This window comes from Sciurus vulgaris (genome assembly GCF_902686455.1).
Source record: "Sciurus vulgaris genome assembly, chromosome: 2".
Taxonomy (NCBI): domain Eukaryota; kingdom Metazoa; phylum Chordata; class Mammalia; order Rodentia; family Sciuridae; genus Sciurus; species Sciurus vulgaris.
In genome coordinates this window covers 188952225-188974118 of record NC_136462.1, presented here as the reverse complement: position 1 = coordinate 188974118, position 21894 = coordinate 188952225, and the positions used below count along the sequence as shown (strand labels likewise).

Here is a 21894-nt window from a genome sequence, read left to right as displayed (position 1 = left end):
CAGGTTCGGATTCCTCTGGTCCAGCTGCTGCCAGTGCTACAGAGGTCTAGCTTGAGTCTTTCTGTCCAACTGCTCATGCTCTGTCCTCCCATGATCCTGAAGGTGGGCTTTGCTGAGGAGCCCCAACCTGAATAACCACACCATCCCCACAAGCAGTCAGCGGGACTTTACCTCCTGGTGGTACAGAGGCCCCTGGAATATCCCGGTTCCGAAAGTTTTCATTACGTTTTTTCCTGCTTCCAGAAGGCCTTTGTGCACAGGTGCCCAGGAAGCCTCACCAGGACAAGGCACTCTGCAATTTAAGGAGACCTGGACTCCTCGTGGCCACAGGCTGGGAACTGTCTTTACAGCAGAGTGTCGCTCCAAGGCCTGAGCCGACGGAGGGATGCCACTGTCCAGCGGTTCCACGCCGGTTCCACCCCCAGGAGCTGGCTGAGCAGAGTGCTGGGCCGCAGCCCAGATCTGAGGCCCTGGGCTTGGGAGAGGCCTGAGAACCTGTATCTCTAACAAGCTCTGGGTGAGGCTGGTGCCAATGGCTGAGCAACATGTTTAAGAACCAGCGGGTCCTGAGTGTGGCTGGAGCCCCACCCAGATGTACCCTGGCTGTGCTGCCTGCCCAAGGCCCAAGCTGCCCTCTCATCCAGGAAACTGTCCCTGGCTACGGAGTCTTGTTGCCCAGAAGTCGTGCACTAGCTCTTCTCCCTCCTTGTCTGCAACCAAACACTGGCTCGCACTCCCGTGGTGATGCACCTGTCAGTCACTCTGCGGTCCGATTCCCACTCCAGAGCTCCCCGTGGGGCCAGGCAGAACCCCTTCAGCACAGATCTGGACATATCAAGAATGCTTCATTCGCTCTTCATAACAACCCATGAGGAAACTGTGGCACAGAGAGGTTAAGGAGTTTGGCTGAGGTCACACAGCTGTTTACACATGCAGCAGACACTGTCTGACCCCAGAGCCCTCCCTCCTAACCAACAGGCTCTCCTGACCCATGACCCTGATCTGCAACCTGAGGGTCAATAGCCTCTCAGTGACCCATTCATGAACCGATTTAGAGATACAGCCTCCCTCCAGCCTCGCCACAGTGCCCTGGGGTAACTTGGATTTAATCCATTCAGCATATGAAGAAAGTGAGGCTGGAGGAAAGCGACCTGCCTCAGGCAATCCATCATGGGGCAGGGACAGGAAGAGGACCCAGGCTTCCTGACTCCTGGCCTGGGTATCAGTTTCTGGGGTGACAGGAAGAGCTAAGAACACCTCACTCCCTGGGAGAGAGCCCCGCCAGCACACGGTGACGGGCGTCTGCTGATACCCCACATTCCCTTTTCCTCTGCCACTGGGCTCCAGCCCCAGCCCTTTTGATTTTTTATTTGGAGACAGGGTCTCGCAGTTGCTCAGCCTGGCCTTGAACTTGGTGATCCTCCTGCCTCAGCCTTCCAGATAGCTGAGATTACACACATGTGCCACCATGCACAGGCACCACCTGACTTTCTGGATCCCAGGTACACATCAGAAAAATGAAGATAATTCAATCTCCCCCCAAAGTTGAGAGGGTTGGATGAGAAGCGGTGGGCTGCACTGTTAGAGTAGGCCACAGGGGCACCATCCGACTGACTCTCCAGCAGTGATGAACACAGCACTCTACAGTTTGGGAGGTGTTTACACAGGCACTTAATTTTCATTCATTCATATAGTCAATCAACTAACCTGCTTCAGATACCTGCTGTATTCCACCCAGGAAGCCAGGCACTGGGAACATTTACCAGCACACTGGATTCCCACAGCCACCTCATGCAGAGAGGAAGTGCCCAAGATCACCCACCAGGCCGAGCCGGGGCTGCAGGACTGCAGGCTCCCAGCTCAGTGCCCTGGCGGGAGCACCAGGCTGCCCCCAGCGCAGCCCGCAGTCCGGCTGGAACCTCACGGTGAGCTCCTCCTGGCCGTGGTAGCCTCCCGCCCCCTGGAGCCTCGCCCCAGGAGCCTTCGCATTTCGATGAGTTTTATTTGTCTTGCTGTCTTTTATAAAGACTCCACCGAGTTCTAAATGGACAAAGCCACACGACGAGAGCAAGAGCGCCGAAACCGACTTTTTATTATCCAGCCAGAGCAGGGGGAAATGACTCCAATGAATCTCAAGTTTTATGCGCTCCAGACCTTCGGCGGGGCCAGAGATGGCTGCTCAGAAAAGCCGACGGTACATTAAAAGCTCATTTTCCCAAACATGGTTCTGAATATGCGCTGGGAGGAAAGAGCCATTACACGGAGCAATATCGGAGCTGCGGCGGCCGGGCTGACGGATGCGGTGACTGGGGAGCAGCCGCCAGCTCCCTCCCGCTGCAGGCCTGGCACCCTGCCCGGAACGGAGTTAAGCACCTGGCCCTGCACTCTGGGGGCGGGGTCGCGGCTCCGATTAGCAGCCTGGCAGCGGGCGGGGCGGCCGGGTTCCCAGGGCAGCTAAGTGGCCATAAAACATCACAAACCGTTTTCGGAATTCCAGCAGAAGTGGGGGATCAGTCTGAACGGAAAGGGCCGCACAGGCGTGAAGTTTCTTGTTTCTGGTTTTTGCCTCTGTCCTCTGGTCCCCAGGGCCCAGCCCCAAGGCCACCGCCTCCGGGAAGCCCTCCCTGCCCCCACCAGGCACCCCTGAGCCCTGCAGAACTTCACTGCAAGCTGTGAGCTTCACGCCACGGTTGCTTATGCGTGTGAATGGCTGAGCTGGAGCTCCCCCCTCCCCCCCAGTGGCTCATCTCACGGCCTTGCTCACTTGGTCACTCACTCACTCCTCTTGGAAGGCTTCATAGATGAGAGATGGAGCCAGGCTCCTTCCCAGGGTTGAGGATCACAGGAGAGACAGATTCGGAGGGCTTGCTTAAGTGGGGCCGGGCACCGGGAGGTGTTCAGTGAGTGTTAGCAGACCACCATTCTCCAACGTTCATCGTTCATTAAGAACAGCTCCCAACAGGGTGGATGAGGTGTGGCCCAGGCCCAGCAGAGGCCAAGACAAGACATCTGGCCACATACAGGAGCAGTTCTAAGGGGCTGGCGGTGGTGGCTCTGCAGGGAGGCCGCTCCACACTGGTGCGCTGCCGAGCTGGCAGATGTGAAGCCCTTTGCTCCCGGAAAGCCCAGTGGCTGCTGTTCTCCGCCCCTCCCCCAGACTGGGCACCCAAGGGCCTCTTCAAATCTCCCCTGGCCCGGGTACCACTCACAGGGTCCCACACAGCCTCCACAGGGCCAGGAGCTCTGGGTTTGGAGTCAGAAGTCTGAGTTCAAGTTCTGGCTCTGCCCTGCTCCTAGCCATGTGATCTGGCTCAAGTTACTCTCTTCTCCCAATTGTTCAGAACTCCACAGATATTGAAGGCGATCCACTAGCTGGGCCCCTGGGCAGGTGTTGGTGCCAGAGAAAGGTGCCAAGCTTCAGACTGTCCCATGCTGATGGCGCAGATGAGCACATAAATGAGCAGCTACAATCGTTCATGAATTTAGACTGTTCCCACATTTATGTAAATTTTTGATACATTGTTTTTCATGATTTTTTTGTGTTAATTCTGGTTCTTAAAACTGTTGCATTAAGCCAGGTTTGGTGGCCCACACCTATAAGTCCCAGCGACTAGGGAGGCTGAGGCAGGAGAATTGCAAGTTGGAGACCAGCCTCAGCAACTTAGAAAAGATCTAAGCAACTTAGTGAGACCCTGTCTTGAAATAAAAAATCAAAAGGGCTGGGGGTGTTGCTCAATGGTTAAGCATGCCTGGGTTCAATCTCTGGTCCCAAAACAAAACAAACAAACGAACAAACAAAACTATTATGCTAAAATATTATTTATCTCAATTGCTAAGTTTTGGGGCACTTGATGACTGAGGCAAAAACCGCAAATGCCTCTTCCTGGTTTCAGCCCAGGGGGTCCAGAGAGCCCCAGGAAGAAGACTTCTGAACTGGGTTCTAAGGCAGGAATAGGAGTTCACCAGGATGAGGAGGTTTGGGGTAGGGAGAACCTTTCAAGCCAAGGGAGGAGCATCCAGTGGCTCTCAACCAGGGGTGATTCTGTCCCCCAGTGGACGGGGCAGCATCTGGAGAGATTTTTAAATTTTGGTTCTGACTGGGGAAGAGCTACTAGAAGCCAGGAATAGTGGGTGGAGGCCAGGCATGTGCTAGACACCTACCCACGCACAGGAGAGCCCCCCGCAACAGACAGTCATCCATCCTGAACGTCAGTGTGCGGAGGCTGAGCGATCCCACGTGTGAGAACCAAGGTGACCACATCGCAGCACACAGCCCTGCCTCAGGCCGACCTCTTAGCCCTTCTAACCCTCAGTTTCTGCTTCTGAAAAATGGGAATAATAATGATGCCTTGTCAGAGGGCCACCAGGAAGAGGCAACAGCACCACCATTGCATAATAAATAAATGCATGTGCTCAATAAATGTCCAGACCCATGTTGGAAACATCTGGAACTTAAGAGCAAATGGTTCTCAAAGAGAGACAACGCCCCCAGGTTCCAAAGAAAACTTCCACACAGAAAAGAGCATGTTTTGTTCCTTCTTTGACCTTCCTTCTAGAGAAAACCATGAATCTTATCTCCCAACAAATGTGATCCCAAGCGTGGAGAGCTAGCCTGTGCGCGGGCTTATCACTGGCTTGAGTTTTAACAGGGAGTGAATTTTTATGACCGAGTTGTAAACCTTTGCAGAAATCATTTTTAAACTAAAAAACGCTGACAGATTCTTAACTACCATAGCTGCTAAATTAAGCATGAGGGATGGGGGGGGGGGGGTGCGGAAGAAAATAAAAGTGGCCTAAAAGAGTTAGTGGAAGTAAAATAATGTTCATTAAAAATAGAAAAACAAACACACACACAAAAATCTTTTGTGTTCAACTTCACACTCGTACATCATAATGTTCCAGTAAAAGGCCATTTCCCCTGAGATAATAAAAGAATTGAATTTTTCCTTATCGGTCATCTATTTTTCTAGCCCAAGCTATTACTCCCGCTCTGGGGTTGCTAGGCAACAAGAAATATTAATAGCAGCTTTTATTAGCTTAGCTTTTGCAGCCGAGTACCAGAATGAGAAAATGGGGAACATAAATGTGTTACATAAATCTTTCAACCTTTCAGAGCCGGTGTTAGTCTCTGTTTTCATAATGATTTATTGAAGTGATGGTTCATTTATGAGCACAAGGAGTGCAGGATGAGAAAACGGAGCAGTCCCCTGCAGGAGTGTTTGAAAATAAATAATTATAGCAGGGGAGCAAAAGCTGTTTAAAGCCATTTTTCTGAGTTTTATAAAATGTAAAAAGACATATTTCTTTTGCTTACTGCCTCTGAAAAACAGGGGGAGGGGCTTTATCTACACGTTGATGCATACAAAGAAATCTCGGGCCTGGAGTTACCCCCGTCTAGGACCCTCAGAGGCTGTTGTGGAGACCTGTGCCCTGAGGCCCATCCCAGAGGGAACCCAGACAAAATCATGGCACACCTGCTTCTACTCTGATGGATCCTCCCCTGGTCACAAGGCCAAGAGGCATTGTCTCGGGGCCTTGCTCTGGCAAGCAGGGGAACTGTTGCTTTTCTGCTGCTATATAGCCCCAAGTCCCGACCAAGGTCCTAGTGTAAGTGATATGCCCCCCACCCCCTGCCAGCCCCCAGCTGCCCCCGTCTCCAGCCACCTGGGCCTTTGCTCTGTCCTCCCAATGCCCACCTCTTGGACCCACCTCTGTGAGCAAAGCCCATGCCCCGCAGGTCAGGCTGGACAAGCTTAGAGACGAGGCTGAAGCCACCTAACCCCATCAATAAAGTGAATGAGTGAACAAACACAGTGGCGTGCACTTATGGAAAGCCTACTGTGCGCCACGTCACCTCCAGCAACTTCCTAAGTTCCTGTGAGGCAAGGAACCTTACCTCCATCGCACAGATGAGGAAACTGCGGCTCAGGGAGGAGGGCTCCGTGCCAGAGGGGCAGGTCCCCAGTGGGGGACTGGGCTTGAACTTAGGGGGCCTCAGCACAGACCTGTGCTTCTAATTCTTCTAGTATCATCCATTCTACTGGTTGATACTGAATGTCACAACAAAAGCACACAGAAAAACAAAACGTCATCGCAGCAGATGACAAAAGGGGCCACGTGGTCACAACTCCTTGCATCCACCCCTTCCACAGCGTGGCTACTCTCTCTCCCTTCAAGAGGTGGGGTCAATTTCTACACTCAAGGACTCTGGTCACATGACTGGGACCGCAGCAAACGTGAAGCTGGCAGAGGTTGGAAAGCACTTGCCCACGGGGCTCATCATTCTGGATGCTCCTGGGAGCACCTGCCACCTTCACCATGTGACAAGCCCCGGTCACCATGGGATGAGAGACACGAGACCAAGTCACCCCATGAGTCCCAGCTGACATTGGATCAAGTACTGAGATGTTAAACAGTCCCAAACAGTCCCAGGCAAGCTGCAAGCTGACCCCAGAAATCACCTGAGTCATCCAGATCAAAAGAACTACCTGCTGACTCACAGAATCATGAGAACTAACAGGAATGCGTTGCTATCAGAAACTCGGTAGAGGGTGGTTTGTTACACAGCAAAGCTAACTGATGCAATCATAAAGCAAAACAAAAACATTTATGCATTAAGAATTATAAAAGAATCCATTGGACTAGGGGATCTCTACTGCCCCCTGTGACTCAGAAGTCCAGAGGAACAAAGGTGGGGGGGCTTTGGTTCCTGTGTCTCAATTCATTGAATCAAACAGGGACAGAGCATGTCTGGTGCCGGGGGCGGGATCAGGCAGGAAGGGAGATTGGAGGGGAACAGTGCCCAGCAGGAAGAGCTGGCGGGAGGGGTTAGGTCTGTGAAGAACTCCCGGGGTCCACAAATGGCCCTGCCCCAGGGCTGTGGGCTATCTCATGGAAACCATCTCTATAGCCAGCTGCAAGTGGTCACTAAGGTACTGTCCCCCAACTGCCCACCCTGGAACACTAGCCCAGGACTTAGGGTGGGAGTCCCTGAGCCTGGCCCCAGCTCTGGGTGTGCTGCGAGAAGGACTGGTTCTGGCAGGCTGCTTTGGGACAGGGAACTGAACTCAGCACAAAGGATCTAAAACTCGACATGAGGGACTTTGATCCAAGCTGACAGGATGTGAGCCTCGGGTCAGTGGCATGGGTGGTGATGGCAGTGGGCAAGTCTGCTGAACCTCAAAGCCATATGCTTGTCCAGTGTGGCCCAGCTGACAAAGAGGTTCTACCCATTTTCCTGTTTGTGATTTCACCGGAGCTGGAATGCCCATCTCCATTTCACAGATGGAAAAACTGAGGTTGGGAGAGAAGTGACTTGTGTAAGTTCCCAGAGGAAGCTGGGGGGACAATGACAGGTGGACATCCGTGTACCACCTGTGTGCTCACTGGGGCCTGAGCCTGGACCACCAAAGCCCCAGTGATCCAGAGGGTTCAGCCCGGGAAAGCCCAGATTCCTGGATCACCAGAATCCAGGGCAAGTGTGAAGTGACCTTTCCAGAACCCATTTCCCCTTGGGCCCGGCCTCTACCTGCCCAAGCTCTTCCAGGAGCTTCTCTGGCTTCCGGGAAGGTGCCGGCTCCCCGGAAGGTGCCGGCTCCCCGGGAACTCGTCTGAGAGCATCAGGCTCCATCCCTTCCCAGGATAATCCTCCCCTGGGTAAACCAGGACCGTAAGCGCCAACATTTCCCAAGGACAACTCCAAAATAAATGATTCCAGACTTAACAGAAGCTGCTTAATAAATTCCACTCTTCCAGTTTCTTTGGGTATTTTAGAAACTGATTTATACATACAATATCTCTCTCAAAATGAGACAATCAACACAGGATAAAATTATTGAGTTATGAAAATAGGGGTCAGATGGAGGTGCAGCGCTTTAAATTAAACTGGCAAAATATATCTTTCATACTAAATTGACTCTTTTTGTCTTGGAAATGAATGTTTAATCAGTTAAGACGCTGAAGTCGAGGGAGAAGCCTTGAGCATATTTAATTTTGTAAAGGGGCCTGATTCCAATCCTCTACATGATTCCCGCTAGCAGCCACATGAGCCACAGAGGCCGAGCCAACCAGGCAGGGGACCAGAGGAATGGGTGGCCTCTGGGGTCTGAGCCCAGGGGCCTTAGCATCTAGGAGACGGCAGTCAAACACCTTGGCCTTGTCCCCCTCTGCAGGGACAACATCTGTGGCGTACAGCATTCTGTAGCAATGCCTGGAGCACCCTGGCTTCAGGGTGTCCTCTGAGCCACCTGCAGCAGGGCTGCGCCATCCCTTAGACACCTGGTAAAACTGGAAGGGGGAGAGGGGGCGCCCCAGCTGGGCTGGAATTCAGGTTTTGCTGCTTAAGAACTCAATGGCATTAATCCACTCATTAAGTAATCATTAATGACAGTTTCTCCGAGGTACCCTGCTGACCCGTGACTATGCTAAGCACTTCCAGGGCCTAGTAGCCTGCTCGGTACTATTAGTGTCCCATTGTACAGATGAGGCAGTCGGGGCACTGATAAGACTTTGTCTCTTTGAACTCATTAGAATATTTGTGCTCCTTCTACCATGTTCCCTCCCTGCAAAAAGCACAGCCTCTGGTTAGGAAGTGATAACCCCACATCTGAGTTGGCACACAGAGCACCGTACACTGACCCTAGTAGAATATTTACTTCTTTTTTGGAAACAGATTGTATTAGTCAGCTTTGTGTCGCTCTAACAAAATGCCAGACACAGGCGACTTATGAAGAAAAGAGATTTATTTTAGTTCACAGTTCTGGAGGTTCAAATCCAAGAGAGATAAAATTATTGAGTTATGAAAATAGGGGTCAGATGGAGATAGAAGGGCCACATTGGTTTAGGCCTCTGGCAAGGGTGGTACATCACAGCGAGAGGGCTGGTGAGAGCAGTGGTTACATCTTGAGCCAGGAAACGGAGAAAGAGAGGCCGAGACCAAGGTCCCACACGCCCTTTGGAGGGCACGCCCACAGGAATGTAAAGACCTCCCCCTAGATCCCTTCTCTTAAAAGTCTACAGCACCTCCTGATACTGCCATCTTGGAGACCAAGTTGGACAACACCTGGGGACACCATCCATACTCAAATCATAGGTGGCCTTCTCTCCACCTGCAGAGAGTTCCTCAGACATCTTATAACAGCTCCTGGGCCCAGAGCACTTTATTGTAGGTGCTCAATAAAGAGCAATGGCTGGTACCTAGTAGGTGCTCAATACAGGAACCTGGATTAGGTTAAAAAGGAAGTTCCACTTGCACCAAAGATATCAGGCCCTAGTCCTTGGAACCCATAAATGTCACTGCATTAGGAAAAGCGGTCTTTGCAGAGGTGACTAAGTTAAGGATCTTGAGATGGAAAGATTATCCTGGACTAGTCTAAACGTCATCACCCTCCTCAGAAGAGGGACAGAGGGAGCTTCCACTGATAGAAACGAAGGCAGCGTGGGACGGAGGCCGGGTCGGGAGTGGCCGCAAGCCAGGAGTTAGAAGAGGCGAGGACAGATTCTCCCCCGGAGCCTCTGGAGGAAGTGTGGCCCTCCTGGCACCTTCCTTGCAGCCCAGGGTCCTGATGTGGGACGTCAGAGCTGTGAGAGAATAGATCCCTGTTGAGCCGTGTGTGGGGGGTGGGGGCGGCATGTAGTAGCCACAGGAACGCACACCCAGCGGCCTCCTGGGAGCCTCCTTACCCTGGGCTCATACCTCCAGGAGCATCGTGTGAGAGCGAGCCCTCTGCCTGGCTCTTGACACCCAGCAGGTGCTAAGGCAAACCCCAGCATCCTGGGGCAGCCTGTGAGACACCCCGGGCTATCCCCTTCACCCTGCCCTTCCCACGAATGTAACAGCTCTGTCATTAAGGGCCTCTTGTCTCCTCTCCAGACGGACCCAGAGTACGCACACGTTCTTATCTGGTCTCCCAGTTGGTGCCGGCCTCTCCCTGGTAATAGGGTTTGGCTTATCTTTCATTACATAACAAGCGAATATAAAATCCAGTGAATCCTTGCAAAGTCAGACTAATGGAAGAATTAAGGCTATCTGAATTTAAGAAGCATATGAAACATGAACTCGTTGTAGAGAAATCTGGAAAACGACTACAAAGTGCCTGTTTGGATGGAGCCCAACATAAGCATTTCCAGAAGGGGCCACGGGGGGGTTATCTTTGATATACAGATAACGTGCTTTGTAATTATTTGAGCTGTTATTACCTGGGGTCTTCCACGTGCACCTGGGAGTATCTGCAACCTGTTCCTTTGGGTAAAGGAGACTAAAGAGGGAACGCAGCCATTCTGATTCTGCTACAGTGGGGATTCGTACTTATCACTGATAATAATAGCGAAATATTCCGCGATCTTTTACCCTCTCCAGACATTTGCTAAGACTTTGCGTACATTATCTCAGACACACTTCGGTATGATCTTGAGGCGGGACGGTTACCATTCTAACACAAGGAAACTGAGGCCCCAGAGGTGGAGACTGGATCGAACCTCTGTCCACGCACTAACCACGCCCCCACCCTGTCTCCCTCAGCCACCGGCACCACGGGCAGCAACCTGAGGCCCAGGACTGCAGCTATCCCTGCACCTCGGCTCTCATGACAAGGTGTCCCTCTGGTCCTGTCCTTGTTTGTGTTACCGAAAGTCCTGAACAAGGTATTCTGGAGCAGTGAGGGTGTTGGGAGTAATTAGCTGGGCAGTTCCTGGATTAAGCCATGCCTGAAACCCTTTGTCCACCCTTGGATATTTCAGGCTTTTTTGCTTCAGTTAGTATGAGTTTGGTTCCTCTTGCTTGAAAATGAATATATAAGACTTACGACTAAACTATACTATTAGCTGTGGAGTAGGGGAAAAACAAAAATAAACAGGAATCAGGAGAATCACAGCCTTTAGGACGGGAATCCCTTGTGTTTCTCCTTTGCTGGCAATAAACCTTTTTCCTTTTTTTCAAAAAACAAACAATAACAACAACAACAAAAACACAAATCAGTTGTTCAGGAAAAGTCCTCAAAATTTCCTTACAGAGCCTTTTTTTTCTATTGTAAGAAAAAACGATCGACTGATTTTCTCTAGAACTTGATGGTGGACGTCAGCGTGCATGCTGGGAAGGCACAACGTCCTTAGCACAGGATCCAGGACCACGGGATCCAGGCTCCGCTGAGCTCTTCACGTCCTCTTTCCCTCCTTGACTTCAGGCCTTGCTCTCCAGCCTGATGAAGAGAAGGAGCCACAGGCTGTTCCCAAGCACGGTATGGGGACCCTCATCATCTTCTTTGGTGCATACTGCTCCCCCAGACTGGAAGACCCCTTCCTGCTGAACTTCTCCCTGTCTCATGAATTTTAACCTGGTAATCACCCTCCCTCCTGGTTGCTTAAGCAAGATACATTATTTTAAAAATCTGATTCCATGTATATGAAATGTTCAAAATAGGTAAATCTATTGAAATAGGAAGTAGGGGTTATCTAGGGCTTGTCTAAAGGTACAGCTTTCTTTTGCAGGGTGATGAAACTGTTCTAAAATTGATTGTCTAGATAATTCTATGACCATAAACATATGAAAAGCTACTGAACCGTACACTTTAAATGGGTAGATTATATGGTATGTGAATTATATCTCAATAAAGGCTGTTAAAATTTTTTTAATGAGATTATACTATTAACGAATAATAAAACAAATCTCAAGGCATTATAAACAGAGTCCAGAAATGAGCCAGGAAGTGCAGTAAGTTTCCCTCCATGCTGCCCCAGCTTCTGCAGACTCCCACAAATGACCGGCTGCACCCACACCCTGCACAGGAGTGGGGCCCTCCTCACGTCCCTGCCATGGCTGGCGGGAAGCAGGGCCGAAGACAGGACTCACCGTGGGCAGCTGGCCTGAGAGCAGATGGCCGTCCTGGGCCAGCATGTTGGACACCATGATAGCTGGGAGGTCCATGGCCTGGTAGGAGTAGGCAGGGAGCAGACCGCTGGGCGCGAGGCCGTGGCACAGCGAGTGGTAGCTGGCTTCGTGATCCCCCAGGTGCAGGAGAGACGGCTCGGGGAGGCTGGGAGGCGTTATGGGAGGGATCTCATAGTCTTCGTTGCTGTCACTCTGGCTGTTATAGGTCTGAAACATCAAAAGGGCATGTGGGTGGGGGTCAGTGTCCTAAAACTGCAGAACACGCTTAGCAACACCATAATGACCACCCCTGGGCTAAGAGAAGGGATGATTCCTCCGCAAGGCAGAGGGTCTAGGTGGCCCCCTGACTTGGAAGGACTCCTGCTCCATCCCCACGCAGATGTTCCCTCCCACCCAGGGCTCCACGCACCGACGCCTGCCCTCCGGAGAGCAGGACTGGCTCTTGTCGCCTGCTTCCCTGTTTTCCACCACAGCCCACCCAGGATCCATCTTTCCCCAGCCACCCATTTTACAGATTGGGACCCGAGGCCAAGGAGGAAAATGGACCATCCAAGCCTATCAGAGGAGCTGGGAATGGAGCGGAAGCATCCCGAGCCCTGCTCTGTGGTCATTCCACGCTGCTGGATGCTCTTCTCTTATGCGGTCCCCAGAGCCAGCCCAACCTGGGCCTCTCACGTGCTCCTGTCTTGGTCAAGGGACAAACGTTCCTGCAGAAGCGCAGGCTGGAGGCCAGGGGCGATGCTGGCCGCTTCCTCCCAGTCCTTGTGTGTTTCTCCAGCCTCACTGAGCTGACCAGGAACCTCCGGGACCGTGGTGACCAGAAAGGCTGAGCGTGGACATACCTGCTCTTATCATCATGGTCTCAATATTTTACTGAAAAGTACGATGAGCTTGTACTTTGCACCCAGGTTCTCCCAGGTACCTTTCAGTAGGACGAAGGAGCTCCCTGGGTATCAAGGTCAGCAGGGTTTCTTTTTTTTTTAACCTCTGAGTTTTTTATTTTGAAATGAGGTCTTACTAAGTTGCTCAGGCTGGCCTCTAACTTGCCATCCTCCTGCCTCAGCCTCCTGAATCACTGGGATCATGGACATGAGCCATCGTGCCCAGTCTAGGTGAGTACTACTTTTTCTTGTGCATTGATTTTTAATTTTATCAAATTCTTATCCTCTGGCTCTACTGAAAGGCTCAAATGCACCTCCTCCTTTAATTCAGTTAACATGGTACATGACTTTCTCTCCTGCATTCCTGGAATAAACCCTCTTAGGTCAGGAGACAGTATTCTTTCTATGCACCTTAAATTTTGTTGGCTGACAATTTATTTAGGACTGTTGTATCTGGATCACAAGTAGAATTGGCCTCAATTTTCCTGTCTCCTGCCACCTTGGTGGTCATGGTTGGTCTTCCTTTTCTAAATTTTTAAAAAATATACTTTTCTATTCTTAGACCTAGCAGAAAAGGGATGTATGAGTTGGAAGACAGGTCCAGGAACTGTCCAGATTCAGCATAGAGCGACCAAGAAGGCACACATGTCAGAGAGACCGCAAGCAGACAGGATAGGTAAGAGCGTCTCTGGTCGTCTGTTCGATGGGCATTCTGGAGGGAAAAGAATGGGAGCGTGGACCAGAGGAACAGTTGAAGAGGTACTGGTTGAGAATATTCTGGAACCAATGAAGGACACCAAAGGTACTGGTGAAGGTGAGGGTGAACTTCAGTCAAAAAGAGAGAGAGAGAGAGAGAGAGAGAGAAGGAAAAACAACCCTAAACTTCAACAGCATAAAGAAATAACATTTCTAACACCTCGTGTTGTCAGATACATCAAGTATGCGCTCTACCCTAGCGAGGTCGCTGGGGTCCGACACCAGGTAGGTGAGTCCTCCCTGTTTGCTGGATGAAGTCGTGGGTGGTGGGGACGCCTACACACCTGATCAGTGCCCAGGACCTTCTCCTGGGGGAGCCTCACAATCCCCTGGGGAAGAGCCCTAGATGGCCCTACAACCACAGGGCTCCGAGAGGGCGAGGCCCTGACACACTGGTACCCACCCTGGGACCCAGGACCTACATGGCCTCCTGCTCACTGGCCCCCTCTGCAGGCTGCCCTGGGATTATCCCATCAATGGGCAAACTGCAGTGGGGCAAGAGGTGACCTGCCTACCTTCTTGCTTTGCCACCTCGTCCCTGTTCCCCTGTTGGCATTTTACGGACTCAGGCCCCAGCTCTCCTCTCTTCCTGCCCTACACCCTCTCCCCACGTGGACCTCAACTGCTCTCAGATCCAATTCCCATTTGGCAGCCACGTTTGTCTCCAGCCTTGGTCACTCGTTGGGGCTCCGGGGGAGCGTATCTCAATGCCACTCTGTATCCCCAGCCCATGACCAGGGTCCCCTTTTCCTACCTGTGCCTGTGTCTTTCTATCCCCGTAAATGGCACTCTTCTCCTTCTGTTTATAAAACCACAAACCTGGGACTCACGCTGTCACCTCTCAAATCCAATGCAACTCCTCCAGAATGTCTTTAAAATCCGCCTGCTTTTCTCCATCTCCACTGTTGCTATCTTAGCCAGGCCACACGCACACTCCCACCCTGCCATCTTCTACCTTGACAATGACCAGGGCCTCTTTTACTGGTCTGTAAGGCTCTCTCTTGTCTCTCTATTTCCTTCCTGTCGCTGGAGTGGTCTTTAAGAAGAGGGACCTCTCACAATGTCACTCCCACTCTTAACATGCTGATGGCTGCCACTGCATTAGGATCAAGTCCTACTGCATGTTCTCACATGGCTGGCCCATCACCTCTGCAGCTACAGTGACCACACTTGGCTCCAGGCCCTCACATGTGCATCCCCCTGCCTGCTGCACACTCTGCCTTCATCCAATTCATTGCCACTCATCCCTCACAAGACGTTGGTTTTCAACATGAGAAAGAAATCCTGAAAACAACCCCATTCAATCCCATTCATAGGAGCTTTGGGGAAAAAAATAGTTCTAAATCTAACCAAGGAGGTGAAAGACCTCTACAAGGAAAACTACAGAACAATGAAGAAAGAAATTGAAGAAGACACACGGTGCAAAGGTCTCCCATGTTCATGGATAGGCAGAATTAAGATTGTTAAAATGTCCATACTATCAAAAGCAATATACAGATTCAATGCAGTCCCCATCAAAACACCAATGATATTCTTCACATTCTAGGAAAAAACAGTTCTAAAATTCATTTGGAAGAATAAGAGACCCAGAATAGCCAAAGCAATTCTAAGCCCAAGAATGCTGGCAGTATCACATTACAACCTCAAAGCATACTACAGAGCTAGAGCAACAAAACTGCCTGGTACTGTTATAAAAACAGACACACAGACCAATAGTACCAAATTGAAGACACAGAGACATACCCACATCTACAGGCATCTGATCCTTGACAAAGGGTGCCCAAAGCATACATTGGAGAAAAGACTGTCTCTCTAACAAGTGGTGCTGGGAAAGCTGGTTATCCAAATGGAAAGAATAAAACGAGATCTCTGTCTTAAACTCTGCACAAAAATCAACTCAAGATGGATCAAAGACCTTGCAATTAGGCCAGAAACTATGCAAGTCCTAGAAGAAAACAGAGTCAACACTCCAGCATATAGGCACAGGCAACGACTTCCTCAGTAGGCCTCTGAAGCTCAGGAAATAATGCCAAGAGTTAATAAATGGATGTCATCTAATAAAAAGCTTCTGTAGGGGCTGGGGTTGTGACTCAGGGGTACAGCACTTGCCTAGCACATGTGAGGCACTGGGTTTGATTCTCAGCACCACATATAAATAAATAAATAAATGTCCATCAACAACTAAAAAAATACATTAAAGACCTTCTGTATGGCAAAGAAAACAAGCAGGAATGTTAAGAGAGAAAATAGAGAATGGGAGAAAATCTTTGCTAGCTATTATTCTGCTGGAGGATTAATACCTAGAATATAGAAAGAACTCAAAAACTCAACACTAAAGAATCAAACAACTTGATTAAAAAGTGGGCAAAGGATTTAAACAGATACTTCTCAAAAGAAAAAATACAAAAAGCCAACAAATATATGAAAAAATGTTCACCATCATTAGCAACGAGGGAAATGCAAATCAACACTACACTGAAATTTCATCTCACGTCGGTCAGAATGGCAGTCTTCAAGAATACAAATAATAATAGATGCTGGAGAGGATGTGGAGAAAAGATCACTTTTACACTGTTGGTGGGATTGTGTGTTAGTATAACCACTATGGAAATCAGTATGGAGTTTCCTCAAAAGACTGGGCATGGAAACACCACATGACCCAGCTATACCGCTCTTCCATGTTTACCCTAAAGAATTAAAGTCAGCATGCTACAGCAATTCATGAATACCCATGTTTATAGCAGCACAATTCACAACAGTTAAACTAGGGAGCCAGCCGATGTGTCCATTGACAGGCGAATGGATAAAGGAAATGTGGTATATATACACAATGGTGTTTTATTCAGCCATACAGAAAAATGAAATTATGTCATTTGCAGGAAAATGAATGGGACTTGAGTCCATTATGTTAACCAAAATAAGCCAAACTCAGAAGGTCAAGGATTGTATGTTTCCTCTCATATAATGGAAGCTAGAGAGGAAAAAGGAAAAGACAGGTGGGGGATTATTGTATGAAAAGCAAAGGGAGCTCAGTAGAATGGAGAAAGGGGACCAGGGAGTGGGAGGAGGGAAGTGCCAGAGAGGAAGCTTGGACAAATTCTATCACGTGCAGGTACCAACCGTGCAATAATGAGTCCCACCATTGGGTGCAACTGTAATGCACCAATTAAAACAATCAAAAATAAAAACAATTCTAAAGAAAAAAAGAGCTCAGTTTAAATGTCTTTCCTGATACTCTAGAGTAGGTGGGATCCCATACTGCACCCCCAAGATTTCCCAGAATTTCTCCCTGGAAGTGCTCATCAAACTTGTAGTTAACTGACTTCGGATCTATCTGTTTGACATGAAATGTGACTTCTGCTGCGGTACCCCAGTGCTCAGGCCAGAACCTGGTGTAAAGAAAAGGCACCAAAATGAGCTCAAAAAAATTTCATGGACAGAAGCCAAGGCCGTGAGCAGACAGGCGGGAGGGCAGCGTGATGGTTAAGAGCCAGGCAGCTCAGTTCTGAATCCTGGCCACTTACTACCTGCACGTGATCTGGGGTCCATTAGTCACCCTCTCTTTGCCTTGGTTTCCTCATCTGTGAAAACAAGGATAGTGACAGTCTGTGTCTACGGGGTTGCAAAGAGTAAAAGAACAAACACACGTAAACGTGCAGGACCGTGCCTGCCCCACCGTGAGCCATCCTGGTGTTAGTTGTTGTCACTATGCTCATGTCCTTGCTGGGAGTTCAGGAAGCTACCCCAAGGACACAGTGAGTAAAGAGCAGCTCACTGGCTCAGCATCCTGGCCTAATATCCCTAACTCGGTGCCACGTCTGTATGCCAGGGGTGGATGCCTGTGTTCAGCAACTGCCTGTAGGAGGGAATCAGCCATGGTGCCATGTTGCCCCAGAAAGCAGAGTCCCCTTGCCAGCCTTCCTGTCCAGAGTCACCTCCTCCAGGAAGCGTTCCCAAGCCCCCTGCCTATGCTCCAGAGACTCCCCTCCTGCAACTGCCCCTCCGCAGCCTCTGGGTGCACCCGCCATGGTGCTCATTGCCACCTGCAATTAGCTTTGGCTCCGTGACCTTATGCTCTCACCCTCCCCGCAGATCCCAGGCTCTGTGAGGGCAGGGGACAGTCTGTCTTGTCACCAGTGCCTAGCACAGTGTGTGGCACCTAGCAAGTGCTCAGTCACAAGGTAGTAAGTGAGTATGTGAGACGGGGAACGGCCCAGCTGGGTGAGTGGCAGTCAGCAGAGCTGAACAATGGGTAGCAGAGGGCCTTGCAATCTGTTCATATCTGTTGACTGCCACCTCCCTCCCTGTCCCCCGCATCAGAACAGGTGCTGGCACATGGCAGGTGCCCAACAAATGCCAAGTGACTGCCCAAGTCCATTCTTTTCAGTCAAAATCCAAAACCTCTATCCACTGGAACTGGCCCAAGCAACCAGAAGCGTTTTGAAAAAATAAGCATATGTTGTATCAAAATATTGAAATAACACAATTATGACAATTCATTTAAAGAGGCAATTAGCACACTTAAAAATAAGCATGCAAACACACACATGCCTCCTCCAAGTGCAATCAAATCCTAAGCCCCTGAGCACAAACCAACCTAGCTAGCTACTGACTCGCCCTGAGTACCTACTGTGTGCCAGCCACTGCATCTGGCACTTGCATGTCCTCCCCATTTAATCACATGTTCTGCAAATAAGTGCCAATCATCTTCATAGTGCAGACACGTAAGATGGAGCTCAGAGAATGGAGGTGTCACAGAGCTAGTGAGACTCAAGACCCAGGACTTGTGACTCCAAATCCAGCATCTTCCCAAATATCTCCGAGGTTCCTATTTTAAGAGAATGGCCACTCAACGCGCCTCGTTGGCTCTACAGAAAGATGACAAGTTGCCCGTCGGCCAGAGCTGAGGCGTGTCCACAAGGACGGAGCATCTGTTGGGTTTTTCATACACCAGTTCCAGGAAGGGAAGAATGTTGAGGGCTTCCTCTGGGGTCCTGGAATTCCTGGGAGGAGGCAACTTAACGCCCTGCAGGCAGTAAGTTTTCAAGGCAGCAGAGTAAACGGGCAGAGGCAGAGTCTCTGGGTTTGCATCAGTGGTGGGAGGACAGCTGGAGAAGGTCCCGTGGGTCAGCAGCCAGCAGAGCAATGAGCTTACATTCTAGCAAACAATCAGCATGAACTCCTTCCTCCCCACAGTGACAAATTAGTGAAAAATTCAATCACAAAAGTAAAAGTAAAACAAAAATATTCCTTTAAATAATCCTTACTGGAAATCTACTCAGAGCTAGAATCTAGAGACTGAAAAGTGAATCTGAGAGAGGAATTCTAGAAAGAGCAGCAAGGTGCAAAACCTCAGTGGCTTATGACTCCCAATGGCCATGCATGAAGTGACTCAGAATGAGGATTCCTAAAAAAGAAGAGGTACAGGGCTCTAATGTTCACACTGACCCCAGACTAACAACTGTGGGGTTTCAGGCTGGATTTTAGAAGTGTCTTCCTTAATGAAAAACCAGGTTCATTATTTATATTATAAGGAGAATATAAGCATCTTTGCTATAATATTTTAAAATATTTCATATTTATATTTGCTATAATATTTTAATATTTATTGAGGTTTGCACATAACATTGACCATTTTTAAAGAGAATAATTGGTGGCAATTGTTACATTCACTATGTTGCACAATATCACACTTCTATCTAGGTTCCAAATATTTTCAGTGTCCCAAAAGAAGACCCCCTACCCACTATGCTGTTTCCCCCAATCCCCTTGTTCCCTCAACCTCTGGTAACCACTCACTGCCTCTATGAATTTACTTATTCTGAATATTTTCATATAAATGGATTTTTTTTTTAAGTACTGAGGATTGAATCCAGGGTAGCTACATCCCTGACCCCTTTTAATTTTTTTTATTTTGAGACAGGGTCTTGCTAAGTTGCTCAGGGCTTCACTAAGTTGTCCAGGTTGATCTCGAGTTTATGGTCCTCCTGTCTCAGTCTCCTGAGTCACTGGGACTATAGGCATGTACCACTGTGCCTGGCAAATGGAGTCATTTAGTACAGGCCTTTTCGTATCTGGATTCTTCCACTTAGCATGGTTTCAAGGATGACCCACATTCTCCTTAGTATAATGCATTGTGGACTTGTATTTGTCCAAGTTCCTGTTTTCAATTCTTCTGGGTATATACCTGTGGCTGGAATTGCTGAGTCACATGATAATAAGATGTTTAACTTTTTGAGAACCTGCCAAGCTGCTCTCCATGGTGGCTGCCCATTTTACAACCCCCTTAGCAATGTCTGAGGGTTCTGATGTCTCCATGTCCTTACTGCCAGCATTTATTTGAGTTTCTTAAAATTATAGCCATCCTAGTGTGAAGTGGTATCATGTTGAAGTTTTCATTTGTATTTTCTGAAGACTAATGCTACTGAGTATTTTTTCATGCGATTCTGGGTCCTTTGAATATCCTCTTTGGAGAAATGTCTATTCCCGCCTTTTGTCCGTGTTTTTAATTGGGTTGCCTTTCTATTGCTGCATTGTGAGTGTTCTTTAAGGATTCTAGGTACTGGGTCATATGCTTTGCTCATCTTCCATTCTCCCTTCCTTGGTAACATCCTTTCATGCACAAAAGTTTTTAATTTTGATGAAGTCCAACTCATCTATCTTTTGTTGCTCGTGCTTCTGTTGTTATATCCAGGAAGCCATTGCCAAATCCAGGATAATGAAGAGTCGCCCCTAAGTCTTCTTTGAAGAACTTCATATTTATGCCATGGTTCCATTCTGAATGAACTTTTGGGGACAGCATGAAGTAAGGTCGACTTTATTCTTCTTCCCTGGGCTCTTCAGTTTCCCTGTGCCATTTGGTGGAGAGACTCTTCTTTACCTACGATTGACCTTCTCACCTTTGTCAAAAGTCAAACGGCCTTAGATGTATGAGTTTATTTCTGGACTCTCAGTTCTAATTCACTTGTCCTTATGTCCCTATGCTAGTACCACATTGTTTAATTACTGCAGCTTTATATAAATTGGAAAAGTTTGTTCTTTAAGAGTATTGCTGCTATTTAGGGCCTCTTGCAATTCCATATGAACTTGCGGATCAGTTTTTCCACTTCTGCAATAAATACGAGTGGAAATTTGATAGGGATTGCTTTGAACCTATAGATTTCTTGAGCAGTATTGCCTCTTAACAATATTAAGTCTTCCAATCCACAAGCACACGGCAGCTTTCCATCTACTACTTAGGTCTTCTTTAGTTTCTTTCAGTCATGTTTTATAATTTCCAATTTATCAGGTTTTTACCTCCTCGGGTAAATTTATTCCTTCATATTTCATCCTTTTAGGTACTATTATATAGAGAATCATTTTCTTAGTGTCCTTTTTGGTATTGTTCAATGTTGCTTTGTAGAAACAGCTGATTTTTCCACCTTCATCTTATACCTTGAAATGTTGCTAAATTCATTTGTAAACTATTTGTCATAATTTTAAGGAAATGCAGAAATTCCAAACCATTAAAGGAGCAAAAGATAAAATGAAGGAAAAAAAGACCTTGATCAAATTTACAAAAATATGAAAAGAAAATCAGAATGAACTATGAAACATGTTAATAAAGAAAATTCTGAAAAATGGCAGTATTAAAACCAAATACTAGGAGTCACAATAAGTATGATTTCAATTGTACCATTAAAAATAAAGATTAATATTTTGGTAAAAATAAATGAATCCAAGCTGGGCACAGTGGCACATGCCGGTAATCACAGTGGTTTGGGAGAGGCTGAGGCAGGAGGGTCTCAAGTTCAAAGCTGGCCTCAGCAACTTAGCAAGGTCCTAAAGCAACTCAGCAAGACCTGCTCTCTAAATAAAATATAAAAAAGGGCTGAGGGGGTAGCTCAGTGGTTAAGTGCCCCTACCTTCAATTCCTGGTACCAAAATAAATAAATAAAAGAATCTAGCATATAACATTTACAATACACATGTCTGGAAGCAAATGACATGGGAGGTTAAAAATAAACATGCTAATAAACAGCAGAGTGACAAAATTAACTACAAATTAAGTGTAATTTAAGGCAAAAAGCATTAAAGAGGTCAAGAGGAATACTTAAGTTGATAAATTATGTAACCCACTGTGAAGCAATGACAGTCGTAAACTTTTATGTGGATTGCTAGACCAGAGGAATGTAAAGTGTAAAAAGAATCAGAAGTACAAAATCATAAGCAAAGTGAGACACATTGACATGTCTCTTCAAAAACTGACCAATCTATCAGATAGAAATAAGGATAGTGGATTTGAATGGAATAATTGACCTGGACTTATCTCAATATTTAAAGAATACACATTCATTTCAAGTATCCATGAACCCTACTAACACAGGCATGCAT

General features: G+C 48.2%; 1 protein-coding gene across 6 annotated transcripts in view; it reads right to left on the bottom strand.

The window, feature by feature from the left end:
• Positions 1 to 21894, bottom strand: part of TOX2 (TOX high mobility group box family member 2) — a gene marked incomplete at its 5' end in the record, with an annotated part of 125950 nt that overhangs the window by 34510 nt on the left and 69546 nt on the right. For all 6 annotated transcript variants that reach the window (XM_079126919.1, XM_079126917.1, XM_079126922.1 and 3 more), the window contains one exon: positions 11846 to 12091. In XM_079126919.1, coding sequence (XP_078983045.1) covers positions 11846 to 12091 — 246 coding nt within the window. The remainder of the gene's footprint in view (positions 1 to 11845; positions 12092 to 21894) is intronic.